Source organism: Chenopodium quinoa, unplaced genomic scaffold (assembly GCF_001683475.1).
Source record: "Chenopodium quinoa cultivar QQ74 unplaced genomic scaffold, ASM168347v1, whole genome shotgun sequence".
Classification (NCBI taxonomy): domain Eukaryota; kingdom Viridiplantae; phylum Streptophyta; class Magnoliopsida; order Caryophyllales; family Amaranthaceae; genus Chenopodium; species Chenopodium quinoa.
In genome coordinates this window covers 5,509,655-5,533,331 of record NW_018743292.1, presented here as the reverse complement: position 1 = coordinate 5,533,331, position 23,677 = coordinate 5,509,655, and the positions used below count along the sequence as shown (strand labels likewise).

At 34.7% G+C, this 23,677-nt stretch overlaps 4 protein-coding genes across 4 annotated transcripts; 2 read left to right on the top strand and 2 right to left on the bottom strand.

The window, feature by feature from the left end:
- Positions 1-907: 907 nt before the first annotated feature.
- On the top strand, positions 908-6,633 carry LOC110736625 (lipase-like PAD4). The gene is made up of 4 exons (XM_021916892.1): positions 908-1,082; positions 1,275-1,611; positions 4,712-5,434; positions 5,520-6,633. Exons 1-4 carry the CDS (start codon positions 1,063-1,065, stop codon positions 6,321-6,323), a joined length of 1,884 nt encoding a protein of 627 aa, XP_021772584.1. The 5' UTR covers positions 908-1,062; the 3' UTR covers positions 6,324-6,633.
- Positions 6,581-10,427, bottom strand: LOC110736627 (amino-acid permease BAT1 homolog). Its single transcript, XM_021916893.1, has 7 exons — positions 10,183-10,427; positions 9,885-10,067; positions 8,865-8,984; positions 8,580-8,771; positions 8,189-8,491; positions 7,605-7,787; positions 6,581-7,386 (listed from the first exon to the last, which is right to left on the bottom strand). The coding sequence occupies exons 1-7, from the start codon at positions 10,261-10,263 to the stop codon at positions 6,895-6,897; spliced, it is 1,554 nt and encodes a 517-aa protein (XP_021772585.1). The 5' UTR covers positions 10,264-10,427; the 3' UTR covers positions 6,581-6,894.
- A 4,535-nt stretch (positions 10,428-14,962) lies between these two features.
- On the bottom strand, positions 14,963-17,419 carry LOC110736624 (psbP domain-containing protein 2, chloroplastic-like). Its single transcript, XM_021916891.1, has 3 exons — positions 16,983-17,419; positions 16,737-16,892; positions 14,963-15,558 (listed from the first exon to the last, which is right to left on the bottom strand). The coding sequence occupies exons 1-3, from the start codon at positions 17,367-17,369 to the stop codon at positions 15,298-15,300; spliced, it is 804 nt and encodes a 267-aa protein (XP_021772583.1). The 5' UTR covers positions 17,370-17,419; the 3' UTR covers positions 14,963-15,297.
- Positions 17,420-17,936: 517 nt separating this feature from the next.
- LOC110736623 (NAD-dependent protein deacylase SRT2-like) lies at positions 17,937-23,137 on the top strand. The gene is made up of 12 exons (XM_021916890.1): positions 17,937-18,127; positions 18,913-18,955; positions 19,061-19,298; positions 19,521-19,586; positions 20,176-20,221; positions 20,675-20,835; positions 20,920-21,049; positions 21,456-21,620; positions 21,754-21,881; positions 22,114-22,213; positions 22,549-22,656; positions 22,766-23,137. The coding sequence occupies exons 1-11, from the start codon at positions 18,092-18,094 to the stop codon at positions 22,603-22,605; spliced, it is 1,170 nt and encodes a 389-aa protein (XP_021772582.1). The 5' UTR covers positions 17,937-18,091; the 3' UTR covers positions 22,606-22,656; positions 22,766-23,137.
- The last annotated feature ends 540 nt before the right edge of the window (positions 23,138-23,677 follow it).

The window sequence follows — 23,677 nt, the reverse complement described above, 5'->3', positions numbered from 1 at the left end:
GTAAAGGCATTTGTAAATCATTGGATGTACATTTTTTTTTTTCAAAAGAAACTAGTCATAATTATGACGAGTGAGGTGATGTGAGTCGGGGCGGCTAAAATTGCAAAGAGCAAAATCTCAAATTCATACCTGTCTTCCTACTTAATAATGGTTACACGTTTGTCACCAATTCAATGTACTATGAGTACTTATTATTCTTTTCTAATGGAGCAAAAAGAGAATTAATACATTCTAAAACAAAAATTTATATCTTATCATTATTGACAATTTGACATGCATATGATGATACACTTACCATGAATAATCATATTATGATAATTTAAACTAATAAAATGATAATCATTATAACAACACTCCAAGTCCCAACACTCCCACAGTATTTGACATAGACAACAAATGACCCTATCAATCCTCCGAAACTATCACCCTCAACATTCATTTTCTTACTTTAATCATAGTGTTTCGGGTGAAAACAATGGGACCTTGCCGAAGGTCCGCTGAAACGGAGAAGACTAGATTCGGTCCAAGTAATGTTGGGCCGAAGGTTTCCTGCACAGTAAACACACGTAAACTAGCCTCGGGGGTGTTGCCGAGGAAGGCCCCTCCGATGCTAAAGTCAGTACAATGTGTAGAAAGAGAACACTATGCAAGAGAATTTGTTGCTTGAGGCTTTTCTTGAATATATGAGAATATATGAGAATGTATGGGAATCTATGAGAATATGTAAATGTATATGTGAATATGTGTATATATGAATATTGATGGCTTTTATACCTCTTCATACATGGAGAAGTTGGGCCTTAGCCCAATTGGCTTGCTTTGAGGGCTGACCTTTGTCTTTAGCACAATTGGAGAGTTGAACCTTGACCTTGGGCTTTTAATTGGATCATTTAATGCCTAGGCCCAATTGGACTAAATTGGACCCAAACACATAGTATCCACAAAATTACAATAATACTATTAAATATACAAAAAAAATAAATTAGTAATAGTCAATAATTTCTCCTTCATCTTTTCGAACCTCATTTCTTAGAAAAGAAAGAAAGAAAATAGTCTGAGAAGATGGAAGCCGAAGGTTCAATGTAAGTTCATTAGAAAAACTTTAAAATACATTAACACTAACAAAAACAATTATAAACTCCCCTGTTTTTTTTTTCTGTTTTCCCCCCTGTTTTTCTTCATTCTTTTCTACTTGACTTTGAATTCTTTCCTTTCCTTTTTTTTTTTTTTTTTTTCTTTTTCTCATACATAATTTTCTTGTAATTTTACAACAGATTTGAAACAAGTGAAATGGTGGCAAATTTCTTAGCTTCAACAAACCTATTACTTGATTCATGGAGATTATGCAACCAAGCTAACTCCCCTGCATCCGGGCCTTTTCTTGTTCAACATAATGGGCCCGTTGGGCTCGTTGCCTTCTCTGGCATGCATGATCTCGGGTTAGGGTCGGGCTCATACATGAACGACATGGTTGCCCTTCAAGATGGCGAGAATGGTGGGCTTTTCTCCGGGCTGGGCCGGTATGATCAAGATGAGGCTCCTGTTATGGTTCATGTTGGCCTTTTGCAGCTCTTCCTTGTCATCTATGGCTGCCCTAGTTTTCAAGCTCAGGTTTGTGTATTTCTATCTTGCTTATGTTTTGGATCGTCCATATTAAGATAAACAACTTTACGTGTTATGTACGTGTATTTTATTGCATGGCTTAAAGTTTACTTGACATTAAAAAAAAAAAAAAAAAAAAAAAAAAAAGTTTGTCTAGAATTCACCTTTAACTTCAACTACTTGTATCGGATTCTTAACATTCGTATATGGGTTGAAAACACTTCTAAATTCCAACCCTTTATATTGGGCTGATGTTAAGAGAAATTTTCACAAAATAACTTAATCGGATACATAGACACATACTTTTATTAGACCTCTATGTTTGTGTAACATAAATTTTGTACTACCTATATTCTTCTTTGAGGTGAATTTGAAATATATAGATAGTGTTCAAAAATACCATTAAGTAAATAATGCTTCTTATAAATTTCAAAATTAAATAAACTTCACAAATACTAGTATCTTGGTAAGTTTCTATCTTACTTGTTTAGATACTGTTGAGTATTGATCATAGATTCATAGGGCTGCTAGATAATATTTCGAATCTATTTTTTTTTTTTTAAGTACAATTATACATTCTTGTTTTATGATTAGGACTTTTAGCAGGGTTATTTAAAGCAAGATTAACAAATGATGTGACAATATAATTTCACGTATTAAATAATCTTTTTTTAATGATTAGCATTTTTAGGAGGGTTATTATACAATCTCAAATTTGTTTAATGGGACGGGGGGATAGATGTTCTAATTGGTTAGCAAGCTTCCTTGTATATTTCTATAAATTTGTCAATTATATCAATTGGTAAGATTCGATTCTCATGCTCATCCATCCAGATACAAAAAAAGTGACCGAATATGATATGAAACATTATTGTACTGTTACCGAATATTAGGGTGTTTCTATTGTGTGAAACCTACATGCAATACCACTATACTAGCCAAGTAATCAAGCAGACAAGCGTAGTAGCTATCAATAAGATTTTTAAATCCTTCATTGACTTCATCCTCTTAACAAGGTTAAAGAAATGAATCTATTCACATTCTTAGTAAGATAGTGATGGGACTACATAGTTGGTTTCAAAGAAGCATCCCTAACTTTTTTAGTACATCACACTTGAAAAGAAAAGAAAAATGTTGGAGGACAATGACATGCATAAAAAAAATCACTTTCTAACAAACCTAATTGTAACTTAAAAGAGTTAGACACGTTTAGGAACTGTTTTCTTTCAATTACTGATATATCATACAACATTGTTATAACACACTTGTCAGAAGCTAGTTAACCTTGGAAAATGCCAATTCTTTGTAAAATTAACACCTTTCACATTGAAACACCACGTACGAGTACTAGTTAATGTTCTTTCCTTATCATAATGAGATTATGAAACCAATGTGATATTGGCTTAGTAGCACAAATTGATAGCTTATGTACGATAGGTTATAGGTTCAAACTTCTCCTTTCTATAAATAACGTATAATAAGTGACCTTGTTGTTTATTTGGATAAACAATAATATTAATAAAATGAAATTACTAAATCTTGTTTGATATATGGAGGGGAGTTGATTGACTGACTAGACTTAGAATCTTAGAAAAAAATTGTGTTCATATTTTAAAGGTTCAATACTTTTTCTTGTCATATCGATTGTAGTGGTCAAGAAACTCGTGGTAGGACTGCAAAAATTAGAACAAGGCACAAACTTGAGTCTTTGGTCAAAGAGGCAAAGCTTGAATTTTGAAGAGAGAGTGACGTTGTTTGGTTTTTGTTATAGGAGAGACTAACTATTATTGTTTTGATGGTAAATTTTAGATTTGGTTGTTGGATAATCAAACAACAATGAAATTAAAATGAATCTCTTAGTTTGCTACTACTTTGACTAAATATTGATATTTTGTAGCTTCTGTGAACATAGCTGTAAATCCATAGTAATTAGGAAATAATCTCTCTATTAGTCAAAGATCAATATAAATAAAGTTATATACGTTTGAAGTTTTGAACATTTCGAGATCCATAGGAAATAATTGTTGTTTTGAAATATTTTATTCATTATCCAGACTTGGGAATTTCGAGATCGTTAAGAAAAATTATTGATGTTATCGTGGAATGATTTTATACATTATCCATGACTTAATTGGAAAAGTCGATACAAGTTTCTGTAAACTTGTTCTTTACAACTCTCCAAATAACTTCACTAGAAGATAATTTGGGTGTAATCCTTGTTTTATACGGAGTTATAACTTAAAAAATGTCTCCATACTTGTATATGTCAATTACTCTAACGCATGCCTCGTTGAAAGAATTCAAGCAATATAGACCAAGGCTATTGATAAAAGCCACTTCCCAATACTCTAAATATCTAGTTGTGTACTTATTACAACTTTAGATATTGCTAAGTTTAGAATTAGCACTAAATCGATATCCCTTAAATCATAATTCAGTAAATTCAGTGGACATAACGCTTGATGAGATGTTCACACTCTCTTCATCGAGGTTGAAAATGATTTCTAGATTAGTGATTTGTAATTATGCAATTAAGGTTGAAATTGTAACGGTAATTATGCATATAGTAAAGGACACGTTCAAGACATTCATTCCGTGCGACGACTTTACTTTTACAATTTTTCAATAGCCACCTAACACGTAAGTCAACCATTACTTGACCCACTTAGTGATCTTCTTAGTTCAACGTAATCATGCATCATTGATACGAAATGGTACTTCATACAAATTGATTTGAAAATTTTGGGGTCTACCACAACTTATCCCAAAAAATCGTAAATAGATTTAACAGACATTTACATTATTGGATAATTAATAACCACTCATTTTTTACACTTGTTGTCCCACCTTTACACACTCTCATGTTGTCTTAATTATCGTGCAGATAATAAATGTTAACCTTTAAATGTAACGGGGTTGTATATAAATTGCGTACAATTTATCGAGTTCTTTTAAAGATTTGGGTTAAATTAACTTATACAGCCCTATAAGTTCAGTCTTGTGTAATCGAAACAAGGCAAGATGAGACCTTTGTTGTTCTTTGAACCCAATTACCCAAAATTTTCTAATTATATGGAAAAAACAATTAATCATATAGTTTTACATGCAGATGAAATCACTACTGGAGAAAAGCAAGTCAATTATACTCACAGGACATTCTATAGGAGGAGCAATAGCATCACTAACAGCATTATGGCTTCTCTCCTACATTCAAACCATTCCTTCACCTCCACAAATCCTTTGTATCACCTTTGGTTCACCCCTCTTAGGCAACAAATCCCTCTTGAAATCGCTCCTCCGACAAAGATGGGCAGGAAACTTCTGCCATGTTGTGCTTAAACATGATATAATTCCGAGGCTTCTCTTTGCACCCTTAGCTCCCATCAACACTCAACTCCATTGCTTGCTTAAGTTAATCCAGTTGTCGATAACATCTCAATCTGAGCAACTACCTTTTAATGTAACTGATGAAATAAAGGATCAGTTGTTTAGATTTGTACTGGCTTATACTGAGGCAGTAGCAAAAGAATCTGCAGAAAATATGGAAATTCCTGCAGGGTTATACTGGCCTTTTGGAAATTATTTGTTCTACTCGGAAGAAGGGACTGTCTGTGTTGACAATGCTGATGCTGTTGTTAAGTTGCTGTATTTGATGCTTGCAATGGGCAACTCAGGATCGTGTTGCGAGGATCATTTGAAGTATGGTGATTGTGTAGAGAGAATGTCCTTCCAATTTCTGATGAGAAGAGGGTTTATACATGAAGATGTTCCTGCGTCGAGCTATGATGCAGGGTTAAAGTTGGCAGTAGAGTCATCAGGATTAGCAAGTCAGGTACTTGATTTATAAATTTGACATGAAATTTGATTTTAACATCATATATTTCCTTCAGCTTACATACTTTTGGCCTGCTTTGCAGGAATCAGTTTCTAGACAAGCCGAAGACAGCTTAAAAATGGTGAAGCAAACAGGTTTGACTCCTAGTCTCAACAGTGCAAGACTTGCTATAGCTCTTGCCAAAATAACACCTCACAGAGCACAGATAGAGTGGTATAAAGCATCCTGTGATGAGTCGGAGAATCAAATGGGATACTACGACTCTTTCAAGCGAAGAGCGTCGAAAAGAGACTATCAAGTTAACTTGTTCAGAATCAAGCTAGCAAGTTTTTGGGATAATGTGATCAATAAGATTGATAACAATGAACTTCCTCATGATTTTCACAAAAGGCGGAAATGGGTGAATGCTTCTCACTTTTATCAGCTTCTGGTTGAGCCATTGGATATTGCAGAGTATTACAGAAGTGGTGAGCACTTGAAGAAAGGACATTACCTGAGAAATGGGCGAGAGAGAAGACATGAGCTTTTCTCAAAGTGGTGGAGGGAGAAGAATAATGCTGTTGAAGAAGAGAGCAAGAGGAGCAAGCTTGCGAGTTTAACACAAGATTCGCGTTTTTGGGCACATGTGGAAGAAGCTAGGGAGTTGCTTGAGAAGATTAGGCAAGAGAAAAATTCAAGCAATGTGGCTCAATTATTGCAGGGAATTGATGAATTTGAGGGGTATGCAAAAAAATTGATAGGCAACAAAGAGGTTTCATCTGATGTCCTAGCAAAGAATTCAAGCTACAGCATGTGGGTAGAGGAGGTTAGAGAATTGAGATTACAAATGCAGCAATTCCCACAGTTGCCGAGTTTTGTAGATGCTGAAATGGTTCCTAGGCAGTAGGCATAGTTGATCAAGTATGGTCTGGCCCAAAACTTTGCTCATTCGGACCATATCCTGGGGTGTGGTGGTGTGGCCTGACCCTGATCACAATTTTCTGACAGACCTTTTTCTGGAATGGCCTGATTTCTCAGGCCAATACTTAGCTCTATATTAGTGCGATGTATAAACATAAGTAAATAGAAAGCAAACTCAATTTCCACTATGATGTACTCATTAGTTGTTGTCTAAATACTACTTGCAGAACTTATGATCAGATTCATGCCAAGTCTGGCCAAATGTTTATACTAATAAAAACCGTAAATTCGCATAATTGCCACTGTAGTTATTACACAACAAATGCATAGCATGATTTTCATTTGTTAAATGAAGTCCAGATCAACTCATACCCAACAGAAGTATCATACTCTGTAACAATTTTATACCCCCTTTTTCCCCCCTATTACAAGATCTGTTAGGCATTAACAAAATTATACAACAATTTTCACGTATGAATCTTGTTGTTGGCTGATCGGAGAACAAAGGTAGTAGAATACGTGTAAAACTATATTGCTTACAAGAAGAGAGAAGATTTTCAAAATTTGCCGTTTTGGCCATCAATATTCCTAACTGGCCCCTTGAACCATTTCCTAGCATCTACAACCCACCAAAGCATAATCATACCCAAAACTACACCCAAAGCAGCAGGTGCATAATTGAAAGTGTCCCATTTGATAGGGTAATAAGTAGGTAAGAGAAAGACTGCACAGGTGTAACAAATCCATAAAAATGCAACTAAGCAAACTGGCCTGCTCGCTCTCCCAAGATAAAATGGCCCAGGTCTGAAGTCATTTTCCGCCATAACCATCCTTGCAAAGATTGGAACTGCATAGCCACCAACCCACCCGATTGTGCAAATTGATGTTATGGCTGTGAAGACAACATTGAGTTTGAGTATGGGTAACCCAAGAAGAATGCAGATAGCTGCACAGAGCCACACTGCATTAGAGGGAACTTTATGCTTTGGGTGCACTTTTCGCCAAATGGTTGAAAATGGGACTCCTCCATCTCTAGATAATGCATATACCTGATCAAGAATATATGAACATTTATATAGTGTATTTCGTGAAAGTTTGAAGAAATTGGATGGAAAATATGAATTTATGAAGAGGATATGAGAAATGAAGGGGAAAAGAGGAAGCCTACAAAAACAGAATTAATGTCTTTTGTAAGTTCATTTAATAGACTGCTAAGAGAAGTCTCGTTCTTTTACTAATGCATTGAAGTAAGGACTGTGTTACTTACAACCCTGGCTGCACTTGTAGTGATAGAAAGCCCAGCAAAGAAAAATGATCCCCAAATGATAATAAGCATGATAATTGCTCCAGTAGCATTGTGATATCTTCCATGAAAAGCATCATAAAGTATTTGGGCCGGTACAAATGCTCCTGCAGTCTCGTTGTTTGGATCATATAGGTAGTTCAAATCCTGAATGGTAAGGTAAGGTCCAAGATTACACTTTAGAAATGATAACACATTTCTAACAATATCAGAAAAATATTCAACCAGGGACTAATTGAAAGATTTAACTTTCGAAGTCAAAATCAAATAGAACTAAGATATTAAGATCCTACTAAAGTCTAACAGACTCCATTATAGAAAGTGAATGCAGATCTTAAGTTATTCTCTTTCATATGCTTAGTTAGAAAGTTCCATTTTTTGGTGGACTAGAATTTAAAGGTGTTCAGCAACAATTTGATTGATTCTCTGTATCCAGAAATAGAATTTGCAAGTGCTACTCATTACTGTACTATCTTCTTTATTCAGTTACTCAGAAATAAATACTTGAAAAAAGATACTTGTGAACTAGAACAAGTTACAACATATACCTGAATGCTGAAGGTGAGGGTCAGGATATATGCCCATCCAATAACTGAAATGATGCCTAAACTAGAAAGAATTGCAATGGGTCCATTTTTATCTGCTCCTTTGGTCTCTTCAGTAAGATGAGCAGCTGCATCATATCCATAAAGTGAATATTGGCTAACAAGTAGGGATAACATGACTGCATATGCATGATTTGTTACCCCTGTTGAGCTTGCCATTTCAAAATGAGAGAAAACAAAAGAGGCTGGCTTCGTAGTCATAGCCACCAGAGGAAGCATAATAATAATAACCGCGCCACCAATCATCTACAAGAAAAAGATATTGTTATGCTAAATTCATGATGATGAAAATTCTGTGATTATTTTGTACATAGCAAGAGATTATGGAATTCACCTGCCACCACAATGATATTATGTCAAGGATAGCAATGACCTCCAAGGCAAATGTGTTGAGCACAGCCCATATGAGAGTGAGTCCTATATAAATGCATAAAAACAGCCATTTTGGGGCAAAGTATCCTCCACCTTTGTTTGTTCCAGTGCACAGCAATATAATGCTCTGCAGAACTTCTGTTCCTGCATAAGCCTGCAAAACAACCCATGAAAACAACTTGTTCTGAGGTCTTGAACCAATCCTTTTGATGAGTGAAGCTCTTAGGTTTCAGAGTAAATTACTTACCTGAGTACCTATGCCAGCAATAAGACCTATAGTCTCAAACCATGCACAGCACCAAGATGCAAATGGCCCCCATTTCGGCCCTGCTAAATGTGCAGCCCAAAAATAAAGAGAGCCTGTTGTCTGTTAAATAGATAATCAAGAGATTGTTAGTCTTTGTAACTCAAGGACAGTGCATGAGACTAAAAAAAAATATGAAGTACTATGTGTATATATTCTAATAGTTTACAACCTGCTCATAAGTACTACATCTTGTTACCTTCATGGATAATTTTGGGGTGAAAAAATCATGACAATAGAACACAGAACTTTCTAGTAACTTATTTTTTACGAACTGAACTTAAGTTCAGCTCTTAATTTTGTTTGTATCAAGACTGATTATAGGCATATACTTGATACCCTAAACCAAGTCTAAACTATAGTAGTGAGTGACATCAATCAGCCACGGTTCATAATCCAAAAATAGAACTACTTAACAGGATAACACACTATAAGTATGATACTATGATCTTTGCAACCGAGTCCAAGGGTTTCTGAAACAGTTGGAAAAGAAAATATTTTCTTAGAAAGTCAGGGTAGTCCAACATATTCAATTCCTTGTTGAAAAAACAAATTCAAGAAAATTTATTGATTTTCTGATAAGAAGACAGCCTTGCTCCCACTCCTAACTCAGTTAAGATTAATATAGAAATTGTTTACGAAGAAATAGACTGTTACATACTATATTAATCAGACTCGGGTACAATTACAGGGCACAGATACTTGTCCAAGTGTTTGTTTCAGCTATTCTATGAAAATTATGATTTTGGTCCAAAATGAAGATTAGCATTCTATTTTGGATTTTCCGTCAAGGATTTGACACGAGTACTCGAGGTGAAACGAAGAGTCCGGAGTAAAACAAGTCATACATATCATTAATCCTAAACAACACAGTAATTTACACAGTGAAAAGAACCAATCATATGCAAGAACAAGAATCAGAAAGAGAAAAACAGAGGAGAGAGAAAATATACGCTGACTAACCGGAAAAGAGGAGCAAATCTCAGACATAGCAATACCAACAAATCCAGTAAAGAAGGAAACAACAACCCAACCCCAAACAAGACTAGCAGGCCCAGCATATTGAAGACTTGAACCAAACAGGGGAGTTATCCCTGTAAAAAGTGACATTGTTGAGAATGATATTGCCAATGTTTTGAACAAAGTCTGCAAATTCAAAACCAAAAATTAGTTCTAAAATTTCATTGATGCATTTCAACAAATATTTTATAGGCATGCAAGATTAAAGATTGAATCTTGAAGTAAAATTTAATGGTCTAACCATTTCTCTTCTGAGTTCTTGTTTGTAACCAAGCTCATTGAGCCGTTTTTCTCCAGAATCAATTTCTGGGTGTTTCTCCATTGGATTAAAACTTGGTTTTTTACAGAAAATTTGAGAAACCCAGCTTTAGAAGTTGAGTTTGAAGCTGGGTTTCTTCGGTTAAGAGGAGAGAGAAAGAGTTTAGAGAGAAGGGTTGACTGATGCAAATGATTTGAGACCAGCTTTGCTGCGCTTCATTTAATGTTCTTAATAATAGTCCCACCTTGACACATAAGAGTAATAAAAAAAAATACAATAATATTATAATTTTAAGAGATTGAGTTGATTCTCATAATAACTAGATATATTATTCTCTAATTGAAATAATTGTCGTATTATTCCTATATTTTATGATTGTATTGATATGCATGCTATGAAGATTTATAAAACTTATTCTAACTATAATGAAAAAATTCGAGCTCGTGAACTCAAAGTTATAATTATATGGATTATGGAGTAGTATATTTTTTAAGGAAAATTAAAAGTAGTACGAAGTATTACATTTCTTTAATATGTAACTGTTACCAATTACGGTTAAATTCATGTTAAAGATTAGAGGTCATGGGATTAAACTTCAATAGAGACAAAGTTGAAAGAGTATATAAAGGTTCTTGAATGAAAATCCCATATTGACCTTTGTCGATTAATCTAACCGTTACGGCGTTACCCCTTGCCAATGATTTTTTTTCCGTGTTTTAGAATACGGTTATACCATATTAAGAAAAAACAAAAGGGACACTTCTACTCCATAATTGGATCATTCAATTCGGGTAAACAGTTCGAGTTTGGGTTTGGTTTATCAGTTTCAGGTTATAACGGGTCGGTTTATAACGGGTTGAAATGATTAGCAAGTTGGTTTGGGTCGGTTTTGAAAATCATCGGGTCAGTTCGGTTTGGTTTTTTTTATTGCGGTTTCTATTCGGGTCAGGTTGTAATTGGTTCGGGTCATAATCAATTTGGGTTGAACCGGGTTGGTTTGAAAACGGGTTTAGCCAGTTTAAAGTGGGTTTCGGTTCAAAACAGTTCGGGTTCTAATCGAGTCGGGTTGTAATCGGTTCGAGTCATAATCAGTTTGGGTTAAATCGGGTCGGTTTGAAAATGGATTTCGGTTCAAAATGGATCGGGTCCAGACATTATTGGTTGATCAGGTCATAATTGGTTTAGATTGAATTTGGTCCGTTTGAAAATGGGTTTACCCAATTTGAAGTGGGTTTCAGTCTAAATCATATTGGGTTAAAATCGAGTCGAATCATTATCGAGTCGAGTTAGTCAGATAATAGGTAGGAATGGGTCATGTTATGATCAAGTTAAGTCATAAATAAGTTGGTTTTATCGAGTAGTGGGTTGAAACGGATCAGATCATAAATATATTGGATTACGGGTTGTAAACGACTCAGTCATAATGGGTTACTGGTCATAAATGGTTTGGTCTCAACGGGTTACGGGTCATAAACAGTTCGGTCTCAACGAGTTACGGGAGGAAGCGGTTCGGTCATAACGGTTACTGGTTATGAATGGTTCGATCACAATGGGTTACGGGTTGGACCGGTTTAGGTTTATCGGATTTTTGCTGGGTTTAAACGGTTTTTGGTTTAGAATGGCTCGGGTTACTATCGAGTTTAGACGTAATCGGTTCGAGTTATTTTCAGTTTCGGGTTGTAACGATTTGGCTTGATAACGGGTCGGGTAAGTAACGGTTTGCACAAATTTGGGTCAGTTTAGTTTCGGGTTAGAAAAAATTGGGTCGGGGTCGAATTTTCAGTTTCCAAAAAACAGGTTAAAAACCATTCAGTTCCTTTACGAATTAGTTCAAAATAATCGAGTTTAATGATTCGGGTTAGAAACTGATAGATCTAATCTCATCCACCTTAAAAACTGTTACGGAGTACTAGCTTATAAAAAAATATAATGTTACTTACTAGCTTCGTTTGACAAACCCCTTATGGAATAGCGTGGGGAAACGAGGTGTTTTTCACCATGCTGCCAAATTTGAAAAGTCGTTACTTGGCTTTTTTTTGAAGATTTGGTTTTAACGGTCCAATCAACTCTATTGCTAAAATGACTGTTAAAAAACATTCAGATCAACAACTTAATGGGAACCGGCACTCCCCAAGCTCACATAGTCACATATATTGATTTTTTTCTACTTGCTTCCTATGGGGAAAAAATCAATACTTTCTAATAACTACATTTAATTGGTGGATATTCGCTCACGTATGAAAAATAATAATGAATATTATGAATGATTAGATTTTCAATGTATCTTTGACATCATATAAATAAAGTGATGGACAAAGAAGACATAAAAGAGAAATTCAAAAAAAAAAAGAAAAAAAAAAAAAGCAATCTATCATATAAACAACTTTCTAGTAAAATCAAAGTTAGGACTCGTTTGGTTGTAATGGGAATTAACTTTCCATGGTAATTTCCAATTCATGGGAAATTATTTTCCTCCTCAAAAATTCCTAGGAAGTTGCTTTAGTTTGTTTGGTTAGCATTAGGAAAATCACAATTCCTAGGAAATTTGAATGACCTAGGGAGAACATAGGTAAATGAATTCCCACATTATGTGAGAAATTGGAATTCCTAGGAATTTCTATTTCCTTCATTTAGCAATTTTTTGGTTAAACCAAACAACATTTCATCAATGTATAGGAATTTTGAGTGCCTACATAATAGTGATGCAACCAAACAAGGCCTTATTATTTAATTATAAAGGATTGAGACTGGGCTTGAGCCAATGTGACGAATACTACTTTCGAATAGAATGAATAATTTTCGTGGATCCACAAATGTGCAGTGCACTAAATTTTTTTTAGGGAGAATATATGTATAGCAAAATTTCTATCCATTTCATATCAAATTCAACATAAGAGATTTAGATATTTTGTGCTTAGTATAGAGTTGTAGACAGATGATGATTGAGAATCAGTCAGCCAATGCGGCTATTATTCAATCATCATAGAACAAATAACCATATGATGCAATAAATAAACCTCTTTGTAACATCGGTCACTAGTCATCGTTAGTCTTACGCAACAATCAAAAGGAGAATATTGTTATTAGAGAGTGGTTAATGGACATACTCATACATTATGTCATTATAACTTTACGAGTACTTCTCCACTTGACTTCAACTTGATCTATTACGGAGTAATAAATATTGTACCTTTCGATTTTAAGATTATTGATAAAGTTCAATTCTCTCATTAAGGGTACTTTAGGGTGCAGATATCTTGCATTTCTTTCCACTCCCATAAGGTCTGATGAGATGCAAATTAGAGGTGAATTGATGTAAAATTCCGACTCCATTAAACGATTCTTTTCAAATACTATTAATAAAAATTCATTCATTAGCTAATAATGTCCTCTCTCGAATATGTTCCATATGCTTTTTATGTTTTGGGTTTGTGGTTGACAGTTTGGCACCAAAGTGTCAATTAGTTTCCATCAATAGCACTTGCACAAATTGTTTAAAGTTAACCTCTTTAATTTGTAGACCATAGTAACAAAAGCTTGTTGTCTAAGTAGACTAGAACTATATCTACCTGTCCTTTATTCCAAAGAGCATTTGTAAGGAGATACTCTAAACCTTATAGCTCACTAAAAGAATAAACCATTAGAAGTCCCCCTTAAAATCACCCATACACTAATGACAAATCATTTAGATGACTATAATAGTACTGAAATAAAACATCTACTGATCTACTAGTATACATATTTCTATAAGTGATAAAGTTTACCGTTCATGTATTTCATGAAATATACACATTTGAGGTTGGACAAACATTGTTTAAGACATTGTCATTTTGAGCAGACAATTTAATAATTTAAGGTTGAATTCCGTGCACGTATATATAGATATGTTTAAAAAAAAAAGTTGGAGTTGTGATACTAACATTTAGTCAAAAATGAGTACTAAATTTACTAGATGATGTAACAATATTACTAGTATAATGAGTCACCGTTAGTCTTACGCTACAATAAAAATAAGATTAATCTAGTTCGGAAGTGGTTAAAAGACAAGCATCATGTGGACTTCTCTACTTGCCCCAATAAATATGGGTAGGAAATTTATTTTAGGAAGCTTTACATGTTCATCAACATAAAAATATTATGGTCAACATAATGTCATTAAAATAAGCTCCTTGTTGAAGTGTGTAGGGATCTTAAAGTTGCTAATGTAAATGATGTAATATGCTTCTCTTCCAAAGGGGTATTTTTTGACTTTTAGCCATTATTTGAAAATGTCCATGTAAAGACTTTTACTAAAAGAAATCCATACATAAATAATGATTGAGATAGATTAGACTTTTGTTGTGTATGTTTTTGTCTATCAATTGAGACTTGTTCTATCTCTTTAAAGAGGTTTCAGGGTGTTCATGAGTCCGAATAGGTGCATATCCGGTAGGAGAAACCGAGGAAGCAATTCCCATATGGACTTGTTCATAAAAAAAAAGTGACTGATGTTTGTATTGCTGTAATCTCTTTGGTAAGGAGGTTCACTTTACACTAGATCTATGGATCTTACATAAGAACTACACACAAAGTCCATGTCTCCTTCTAGAGGAATGCAAAATCCCCAAATAATCTCCAGAATGGTCATCCTTTTTTTCCAGTTAGGGCAAATGGTTAACATCACTACTAGAAGTTACCATTTGGTTCATGTTAATTTCGCAGCCAATAATGTAACTACTACGTATGATCTAAAAGAATGAGGACACGTTATAGAACACAAATTTGGGACACAAGAGTCACTTTTCCTCAACAGTTGATTCATGTAATATATATCATCACATACAGAGACTAGAAGATTAAGTACTATCTCTGCATTGAGATCTTGTGTAGTTTGTGACAGGCACCGAGAGCCATACATGCTAGTAGAATTGAAAACTTGTTATAATGCAGATACTAGCAGCACACAAAGGAGATAGAGCAAATAATGCTAAATCTGGATCTTGTTTCCAAATTGTTGTTCTCAGAAAGAATGTAATTAGATGAGCAATAAGCTGTAAATTTCAAGGATGTATGAGAATATACATTATAACCAGGGTGAGAAGAATGTGCAAACGAGTTTTATGTAGAAGGTGCAGCATCGAAGGAATGAAGTACTTGTTCCAGTATTGTTCTCGTATGGTTGTCAAGAGGACTGTCTGGCTTGTCGACATGAGATATGTTTAACAAGTAGAGTTTCTTTCTAGAGACAAATGCAGCTGAGAATATCCTTTTCATTCCTCCTCTTGTGCTATCAACTACATATTCGAACTCATATACTGGTAAGCCATCGAGGCCAGGTCTTTCTGCTACTCCTATGACTTCAGCTTCCTTAGTGCTTTCCTATTAACACCAAAAATAATTTTATCCCAGAAAGAAGAAAACCCATGTCACAAACTCATAGCGCATATTGAGAAATGCAATGTATTAGACTTTTTGATGTGTGGGACAAAACTCAATTTTGCAAGAGGAAAACCAATCTCCAGACATTTCAAATTGCAAGACATCATCCATTGTCAAGTTATTTATAACTTAGCCCTCCTATTCTATAACATCCACAAGGATCTAGATATTCAAGAAATTACCGCTCACTGAATGAGGTTAGCTCCCATCCACGAAAAGCTGGGCAACCGAAGATGTAAGATGATATAAAAGTCTTTTCGTAATGGTTAGATAGAGACTATTAATATAGAAATCAGCATCACCAGGAAACTTCAGTTTACCATATAGAGTTTGAGTGTTCTACACTTGTATAGTTGTATCATTGTATGTGCCACTGATTCAAGAAATAGAACTGAAGTTACTTTACTTAGGCTCTTATTACGTGTTAAGAGTCTGTGTCCAAAATCTGATACTCTAGAAATGGGTATGGAAGCATAAACATTTTAAAACAGGTGACACCACGCACATTTTTTGGAGCATGGCAAGTATGACGATTGAACATGTAGATGTGTTTAAACTTGTAGGCTTGTAGCTAAGTCCTCTAATAATCAAACTATATACCCTCTTCAATCAGACCCCTACACCGTTCTTAGTATCTCAAAAGAAACGACCTCCCACATCTATGTTCTTCAATACCAAAAGAACCAGACAGTTGGACAGCACTAAACATTTGACTGTTATTCAATCAAGCAACTATAATCCACATTCATTATCCAATGCCAAACATATACTACATACAACATTCAAAGAATGAGCAGGTTATCATACCTGGAACATCAAACAAAACAATTACTACACAAACACAAGTAATTGGACTTACAATATGTTCTTTAATCAATCCATATCCTTTTTTCCAATCCAACAAACACCCATTAATCCTCACAATTATCCACCTTTCCAATCCAAGTAACTTGCAAACATTGCCATTTCACCTTAGAACAGAATAATCATTTATTCAATCAACATTTCAAACATACCCCATTCAAATTTCCAGGAAATACCCATTAATCCATACTCATTAAACACAAAATTTCTCAATAAACCAACATAAATTAAAATAAAAGAAGGGCAAAATTAACCTTGCGTTTTTCAGCTTGAATGAGCTTATCAGCCACAAACTGAGGAGTCCCAAATTCTGTAAGACTTGTAAGCCGAACTGGGTTCACCACAATCCCAACATTGTTTGCTTTCTTATTCTCCTCCTCAAACAATACAGTTGCTCCTGCTTTATCCACCTTTGAACAAACAAACAAATTCCAATAAAAAACACAAAATTTCCATCAAATTTCCACTGAAAAAAGAGAAAGAAATGGGGGTGAAATTACCTTAATGTAGGAAGAAGGTTTAAGAAGAGTGAAACCCTCTTTGGAATCTGTGTATCTTTCAAGTTCAAGCTCTGATTTTTCTTGAATATCATCTGCAATTGCATTGGGAATAGTAAATGGGAGAGAAGAAGATAAAATGAGGGCAAAAATTGAGAGATTTAGGGTTCTTCTATTGGTAGTAATTGAAGAATGTGGTAATAATTGGATTGAATTTGGTGTTTTGGGGAGATGGGTTTTTAAGGGTTGTAGTATTTTAAGGGATTTTGAATGTGGGAGTTGTTGGTTTGGGATAGGAAGGTGAATTGTGAATAACTCCATGGCTGGAAATCTCTGTTTGTGTTTTCCCCCTGTTTTCTTCCATGGACTTATCTCTAGTTGGAGTGCCATTAGGAGGGAGGTGTTTGTTTATGGGAGTGGGTGCTACCGTGCTAGGATATGAAGATCTCATTAGAATATCCCTACACCCCCTTATTTTTGTCCGAAATTATTAGTCACGTATGTTGATTTAAGATGATTTGAAGATGTGATGTCGTTTAAAGTTAATAGTAATCTTTATTTTCAAACATATATCAGTATATAGATGGAAGTTGGAGTGGTGAAGAGTAAACCTGATAAAATTAATCTCGCTCTAATTATCTAGCCATACTTGAATTGAAATTAGCATTTGGTTGACATAAAGGTACATCTCTTAATAAGTAACGTGGCATAGACTTCTAAGTTACTTGACTCAATTCGACATGATTGAATATGTACTATAATTAAAAGACTCATCACCTAAATATGATCCGATCCAAACTTAAAACGAATAAACGAGAGACATATCTTGTAGATTAGAAAAAAAAACATAAGTCACACTTTTGATAACGGAGGGAGTACATTGTTAGCCCATATAACAAACCCAAACCCCAACTTCAAAGTTCAAACCAAACCCCCAACGACCCAAACACCCCCACCCCAAAATAAAATACAGTAAAAAAAAAAAAAAAAAAAAAAGGTTGTAATTTGTAATTTTGGCGGCTGAGAAACGGCCAACAGTTGTGGGAACAGAAGAATTAAGAAATCAAGAACGAGAAGCACCCAGAAACTATTGCATTCTCCAAATTCACATCATGCCTCTCGCTTGGAGATTTCACCCTTTTGGTTCTGTAAGTTTAATCCGTTCTTTAAATTCCAACTACTTGTTTTTGTGCATTTCTGTTATTTGATTGATTGTTGATACAAACTGAGTTGGATTGGTTAATATTTTAGTTTTTAATTTTATTTGGGTGTGATTTGTTTGATTTTCACAATTCAAACTTAAATTATCACGAAGAAAAAATTTAGACCCATATGGGTTTGGACAGTCTTTCTGAATTCCAATGTTTCAAATTCAGGTGATTGCCATTTATATGGGTACCCATTTGATGAAAAAAAAAATGATGAAAGAAAAATGTTACCTTGACTTAGCTCAATTAAGAAAATTGGAATAAGGGTTTTGCATATGTGAAACAAGACTGTTGAAATTGGGCATTATATATTGATTGAAGGTAGTGATGTTTGAATCACATGCGTCTATTGTGTACCCATGTGAGTTTTCCCACATTGGAGGAGCAGGGAGAAAACAACTCGTCTTATATCCCTAGGGAGCTACTTATACCAATTGATTTTGGGATGGAACCACGCGGCATAGCCCAAACCTAACAAGTCAGTTTTATATCTTCTTAACCAAATTGAGTCAATGGTTATATATCTACACAATTGAACTACATACATCGTGATTGATATATTCTGCAACTTTCGGTAATTTCTAGAGTTTCTGATTCATAAACTTTTCCTTTTGCTTATAAAAACATCTGCATTGTAGTATTGTAGCACTTATATATGAGAAGCTGTTATTAAGTATTAACTCCCATTCTGAATGTCACTTGGTAATTGTTGTTTGAACCTTCAGACTTTCAAGAGTGCAAGAAAATTTATAGGGACTTCTCTGGCAGGCAAGCCTTGTACATTATTTTCTTTCGATTGAGTTTTGTCTTTCTTTACAATTTCTCTTTGTGTTGTTTGCGAGGCCTTTTATTGAGTTGCTGTCATGCTTACAGATGCTATTCCATCAAATAGCCAAAGGTGGCATTTATTAAATGGAGGAAGAAACATTTTGCTCTTCAAAAAGCAGGTCAGATTTGTGCAGACAACAAACCGGATGTCAGTCCCTGGAACCTCACCTGTTATCAAAGAAAATAAGATTCCGGACTATCTGAGGGACAAGAAAATGATTCCCGATGCATCTGCTCCCAGCAGTAAGGACATCGACCTTTTATATCAATTTTTTGATCAAAGGTCAGCAGCAATTTTCTTCAATCTGCAATCCTTATTAGGACTAATTTTTAGAGAAGCATGAGTCAGTAACCTTACCTAGTGTGGCAGGGGTTGACCATGCAGGGTAATATAAAATTGACTAATGAGTTTGCTTGTAGAAAAGTTTTGTCTTGCCTTATTGTTAGAACCCAACTCCTTTCAAATCCGGGACCGTGACACTTATGCTTGCTTTGCCCATTGCAGTAATAAGCTGGTGGTATTGACTGGAGCTGGAATGAGTACTGAGAGTGGAATCCCAGATTATAGAAGGTACAAGTAGTTTCTCTTGTATATATCTTTCCCACTCTTTATCCTCTAGAGTTGATGCCTATATGTGCTTTCCGAAAACCTCCCTAATTGTATGAGGGGTTGCCCTAATATAGCTTGACCTCCAACTTTAGCATTGATGGGTATTCACTCAGGTTTGCTTCTGTTGATTGTGTTCTTTAACATTTATCTTTACACTTGGAAACATGAGTTGTGCCTGTAATATTGCGGAATGAGGTCAATTGTAGGCTGACGGAGAGCAATCTAATGGTTTATGAGGATTATGATACCGTGGCACTAGAAATTTCCCTGCTGTAATTTTTAATGGTAGATGTTTGGCTTTTTCGAATGAGATTCTTTGATTATCTCTTGATGCTTAATTTATATAGATACGGATATCATGCTGTCATAGGGATGTGGTTGAATCTTGAGAAGATGATTAATCCATAATCATTTAAATTGTGCAACATTTTGATTAATATCTTGATGATTTATTTTTTTAGCATCTTACAAAGGAATATAATATATGGATTTTTTTGCACTTATACCAATCCTCATAAGATAACCTACTGACTAGTTTACGTACTTGCAGCCCAAATGGAGCATATAGTTCTGGTTTCAGACCCATTACCCATCAGGTGATCTGAATTCTGAAGACATGTTTTTTTAATTTACAGTATTCAAGAACTTCATAGTTAAGCACATAACTTTTATATTTTACTCCTATATACTGTAGCTTATTTCACGAGTGCATTTCATTTGGTTCTCAATGGTCACAATTTGTTTAAACAAGTGTCTAGGTCTATTATGCTGAATGTTTGGCAAATGACAATTTTGTTTGTCATATTCGAACTAGTTCAACTACAGTAGGCGATTTCGTTCAATTAGGTTTATCATCTTCTAGTGTTTTTTATCACTTAAGCTAAAATTGTAACTGAAGGGAATCAGCTGTGTTCTCTGTCGGAAAGGACTGAGTATATGTTTCCGTTCTTCACTTTTCTTTGATTTTCATCTCAAAATGTTTATGCTTTTAATTTTTCAAACAATTGATTTCTGTTTACTCCCTATTATATGCTACTTTATATAAGTAGGAGTTTATCCGCTCAGGCAAGGCTCGCAAGCGTTACTGGGCAAGGAGTTATGCTGGGTGGAGGCGATTCACTTCAGCGCAGCCAGGTGCTGGTTACTTTGCATTATCATCTCTAGAAAAATCTGGAAGAATTAGTTATATAATCACACAAAATGTTGATAGGTATTCTGATCCCCAACCTGTGCTTTAAAGTATGTAGAAACTTAGATATGTAATTCTTGATGCAAGTGCTTGTGGTTTTGTCAGGCTGCATCATCGAGCTGGCAGCAATCCTCTCGAGTTACATGGCACTGTATATACTGTGGGTTGTATTGAATGTGGCTATTCATTTTGTCGGCACTCATTCCAGGACCAACTGAAGGCACTTAATCCTAAGGTCAGCTCTTACTTATATATTGAATCTGTATATTGATTCAATGATTATATAAGCTGTATTCTGGAGGCTGTATATTGCTACCAGGATGTCTAGGAATTCCCTCAGAGAATATATTTGTTATTATTAAACCAGCATCTTGTTATTGGTTCATATTATGTCTAGCAGAGTAGCAGTGATGGGAACAGCAGAGAAAAATTTGTTTGCTTATGACATTTTTTTTTTCAATGGAGATTTTCGTGATTTTTCATCACATATCATACTGATGTATTGACATTGATTGGGCTTGCTCTACTCCAATGCTATGTGATTATATTGACTCTAATGGAGGAAGTTTTATGGCCTTGGAGATGGTATTAGATACTCTGCATTGTCATTATAGGGAAACTAAGATGATGATATATTGCAGTGGGCAGCAGCACTTGATAGTTTGACTTTTGAAAACCCTGGGTCGGACAAAAGTTTTGGAATGCGGATGAGGCCTGATGGTGATATTGACATAGATGAGAAATTTTGGGAAGAAGATTTTCACATTCCTACTTGTCCTGATTGTGATGGAGTACTGAAACCTGAGGTAACATAGTTTCCGTGATACTCTAACCCCTGCTAGAGAACACCTTTCCTTGCTGACTGAGTTTTCTGATGAGAAGTCATTTTCTGCAATATCAGCATATTTGTGATTATGTTGTGGCCCTGTTCATTTATAGGTTGTCTTCTTTGGTGACAATGTACCCAAGGACCGAGCTGACAGAGCAATGGAAGCAGCTAAAAGTTGTAATGCATTTCTGGTTATTGGGTCTTCTCTAATGACATTTTCTGCTCTCAGATTAGTGAGGTAGTACTAAATATGATTATTTTGATTTCACATTAATAAGCATGCTGAAGAATGATGACCTAGTTTCCTCCGTATACAGCAAGCTATTTGCTAATAGTTATGTTTATTATAATACTATTAATATACACTATAAAGTTCAATGTAAACAAAACTTTATTCTATGCACTGAACGGTGAACATGAAGAGTACTTCTACCTTTACTTAAGAAGGATTTTCTGTATGAATGTTGCAGAGCAGCACATGAGGCAGGTGCAGCTACGGCAATTATAAATATTGGTACTACCAGGGCTGATGATATTGTGCCCTTGAAGATTAGTGCTCGATGTGGTGAGGTATGCCTTTTTTATAATTACATACTTTTATGGAAGAGGTATGATGCTATTGCTTCCAGTGAGACCTGGTGAAAGTTTTGAAATTGCCTCAGCCTGAAATGATTTGACCCAAAACCAAAATTACATAACTCAATTTGACCTGATCCAACCTGAAAATTAAAATGGCTAAATATGGTTGGTTTTTCATAAGTAAATTGACAATAGATTTGAATATGACCTGATTAAGATTTAGCTCAAACCTGAACCAAACCTGATCTAATTGGCTAGCTTATGTATTGTCCTTGCTGTTTTGAAGTATAGAATGTTTTCCATTGATGTATTCGTTGACATTGCAGATACTTCCGAGATTGCTGCATACTGGATCTCTGAGTATTCCGGCTGTTCAATCATGACACCTAAGTGACTCAGGTTGAACGTTTTGGATTTTCATTTTCAGTGAACAGGTAATCATAAGTTTTTCTTTTACTTTGTAATGAACTTTGCAAATTTACTAAAAAATTTCAAAAATTTTGTTTGCACACTGCAATATACATTTTTTATTTCCTTTTTCAGCGGCTGTTGCAGAAGTGGTAGACTGTATGTCTGTATCCATTGGCTTACATTTTGTTAATATCCCATGAATCTGCAAGTGCATGGTAGACGTTGAAATACGGTATTCTTGCGAATTGAGGGTTTGCTTCCCAAGCTTTCACTGCGCGCAATGGAGAAATTCTGAGATAAATTAAAATTGTTTAGTGATGTTGCCCATGATATTAGTATTAGTGTATTATGATCAACAAACTTGGATCCATGTTACAAATATGAACATTCATGTGGTAGTAATTTAGTCTAGGCCTCTAGGGGTAAACTTTGTAAACTCAATGAAATTCATTGAAATTACTTCGTATTTTGTATGAATTAAGAAGTCCATTTTTCTTTGTAAAATTAAGGATCTATAGACGGGAATGTAAGTTTTATGTTAATTGACAATATTGTATTAAAAACATCTCAAGTAGTTACATTTCTAAATCAATGGTGAACATTGCCTCAAAATATCCTCGTCACTTTTTCTCACTGTTTTGTTTTTGAAGTTTACACTATATACTGATACGTATTTGACTATTTGGTCATGTCCTTGATCTACACGTTATACTATTTCTTGTTTGATATGGATGTTGTAAATAGTTTCAAATTTTTGTTTATCTATGAAGTAGGCTCTCATGCCATTGTTGCACTTTTAGGCCATGTTCTTTAAAGCTGCTCTGTTCTTGCTCTGCCCTGTCCTGCTTTAAAATAATAATTAATATTGAATTATTATAACAATAATTAATATTTAATAATAATAGTAATAAAAATAGTAATAATAATAATAATAATAATAGTAATGATAATAGTAATAATAATAATAATAATAATTATTATTAATAATAATAATAATAATAATAATAATAGATTTTTTATAATAAAAATTAATATTTTAAAGAT

Coding starts and splice junctions, on each gene's coding strand:
- LOC110736625 (XM_021916892.1), top strand. CDS start 1,063: ATGGAAGCCGAAGGTTCAAT. Junction 1,083..1,274: donor ATGGAAGCCGAAGGTTCAAT/GTAAGTTCATTA, acceptor ATTTTACAACAG/ATTTGAAACAAGTGAAATGG. Junction 1,612..4,711: donor GCCCTAGTTTTCAAGCTCAG/GTTTGTGTATTT, acceptor TTTTACATGCAG/ATGAAATCACTACTGGAGAA.
- LOC110736627 (XM_021916893.1), bottom strand. CDS start 10,263: ATGGAGAAACACCCAGAAATTGATTCTGGAGAAAAACGGCTCAATGAG. Junction 8,985..9,884: donor AGATTTGCTCCTCTTTTCCG/GTTAGTCAGCGT, acceptor TCTATTTAACAG/ACAACAGGCTCTCTTTATTT. Junction 8,772..8,864: donor TTGCTGGCATAGGTACTCAG/GTAAGTAATTTA, acceptor GTTGTTTTGCAG/GCTTATGCAGGAACAGAAGT.
- LOC110736624 (XM_021916891.1), bottom strand. CDS start 17,369: ATGGCACTCCAACTAGAGATAAGTCCATGGAAGAAAACAGGGGGAAAA. Junction 16,893..16,982: donor AACCTTCTTCCTACATTAAG/GTAATTTCACCC, acceptor GTTTGTTCAAAG/GTGGATAAAGCAGGAGCAAC. Junction 15,559..16,736: donor TTCAAGCTGAAAAACGCAAG/GTTAATTTTGCC, acceptor TGGTGTTAATAG/GAAAGCACTAAGGAAGCTGA.
- LOC110736623 (XM_021916890.1), top strand. CDS start 18,092: ATGCCTCTCGCTTGGAGATTTCACCCTTTTGGTTCT. Junction 20,836..20,919: donor ATCACACAAAATGTTGATAG/GTATTCTGATCC, acceptor TGGTTTTGTCAG/GCTGCATCATCGAGCTGGCA. Junction 21,050..21,455: donor TGAAGGCACTTAATCCTAAG/GTCAGCTCTTAC, acceptor GATATATTGCAG/TGGGCAGCAGCACTTGATAG.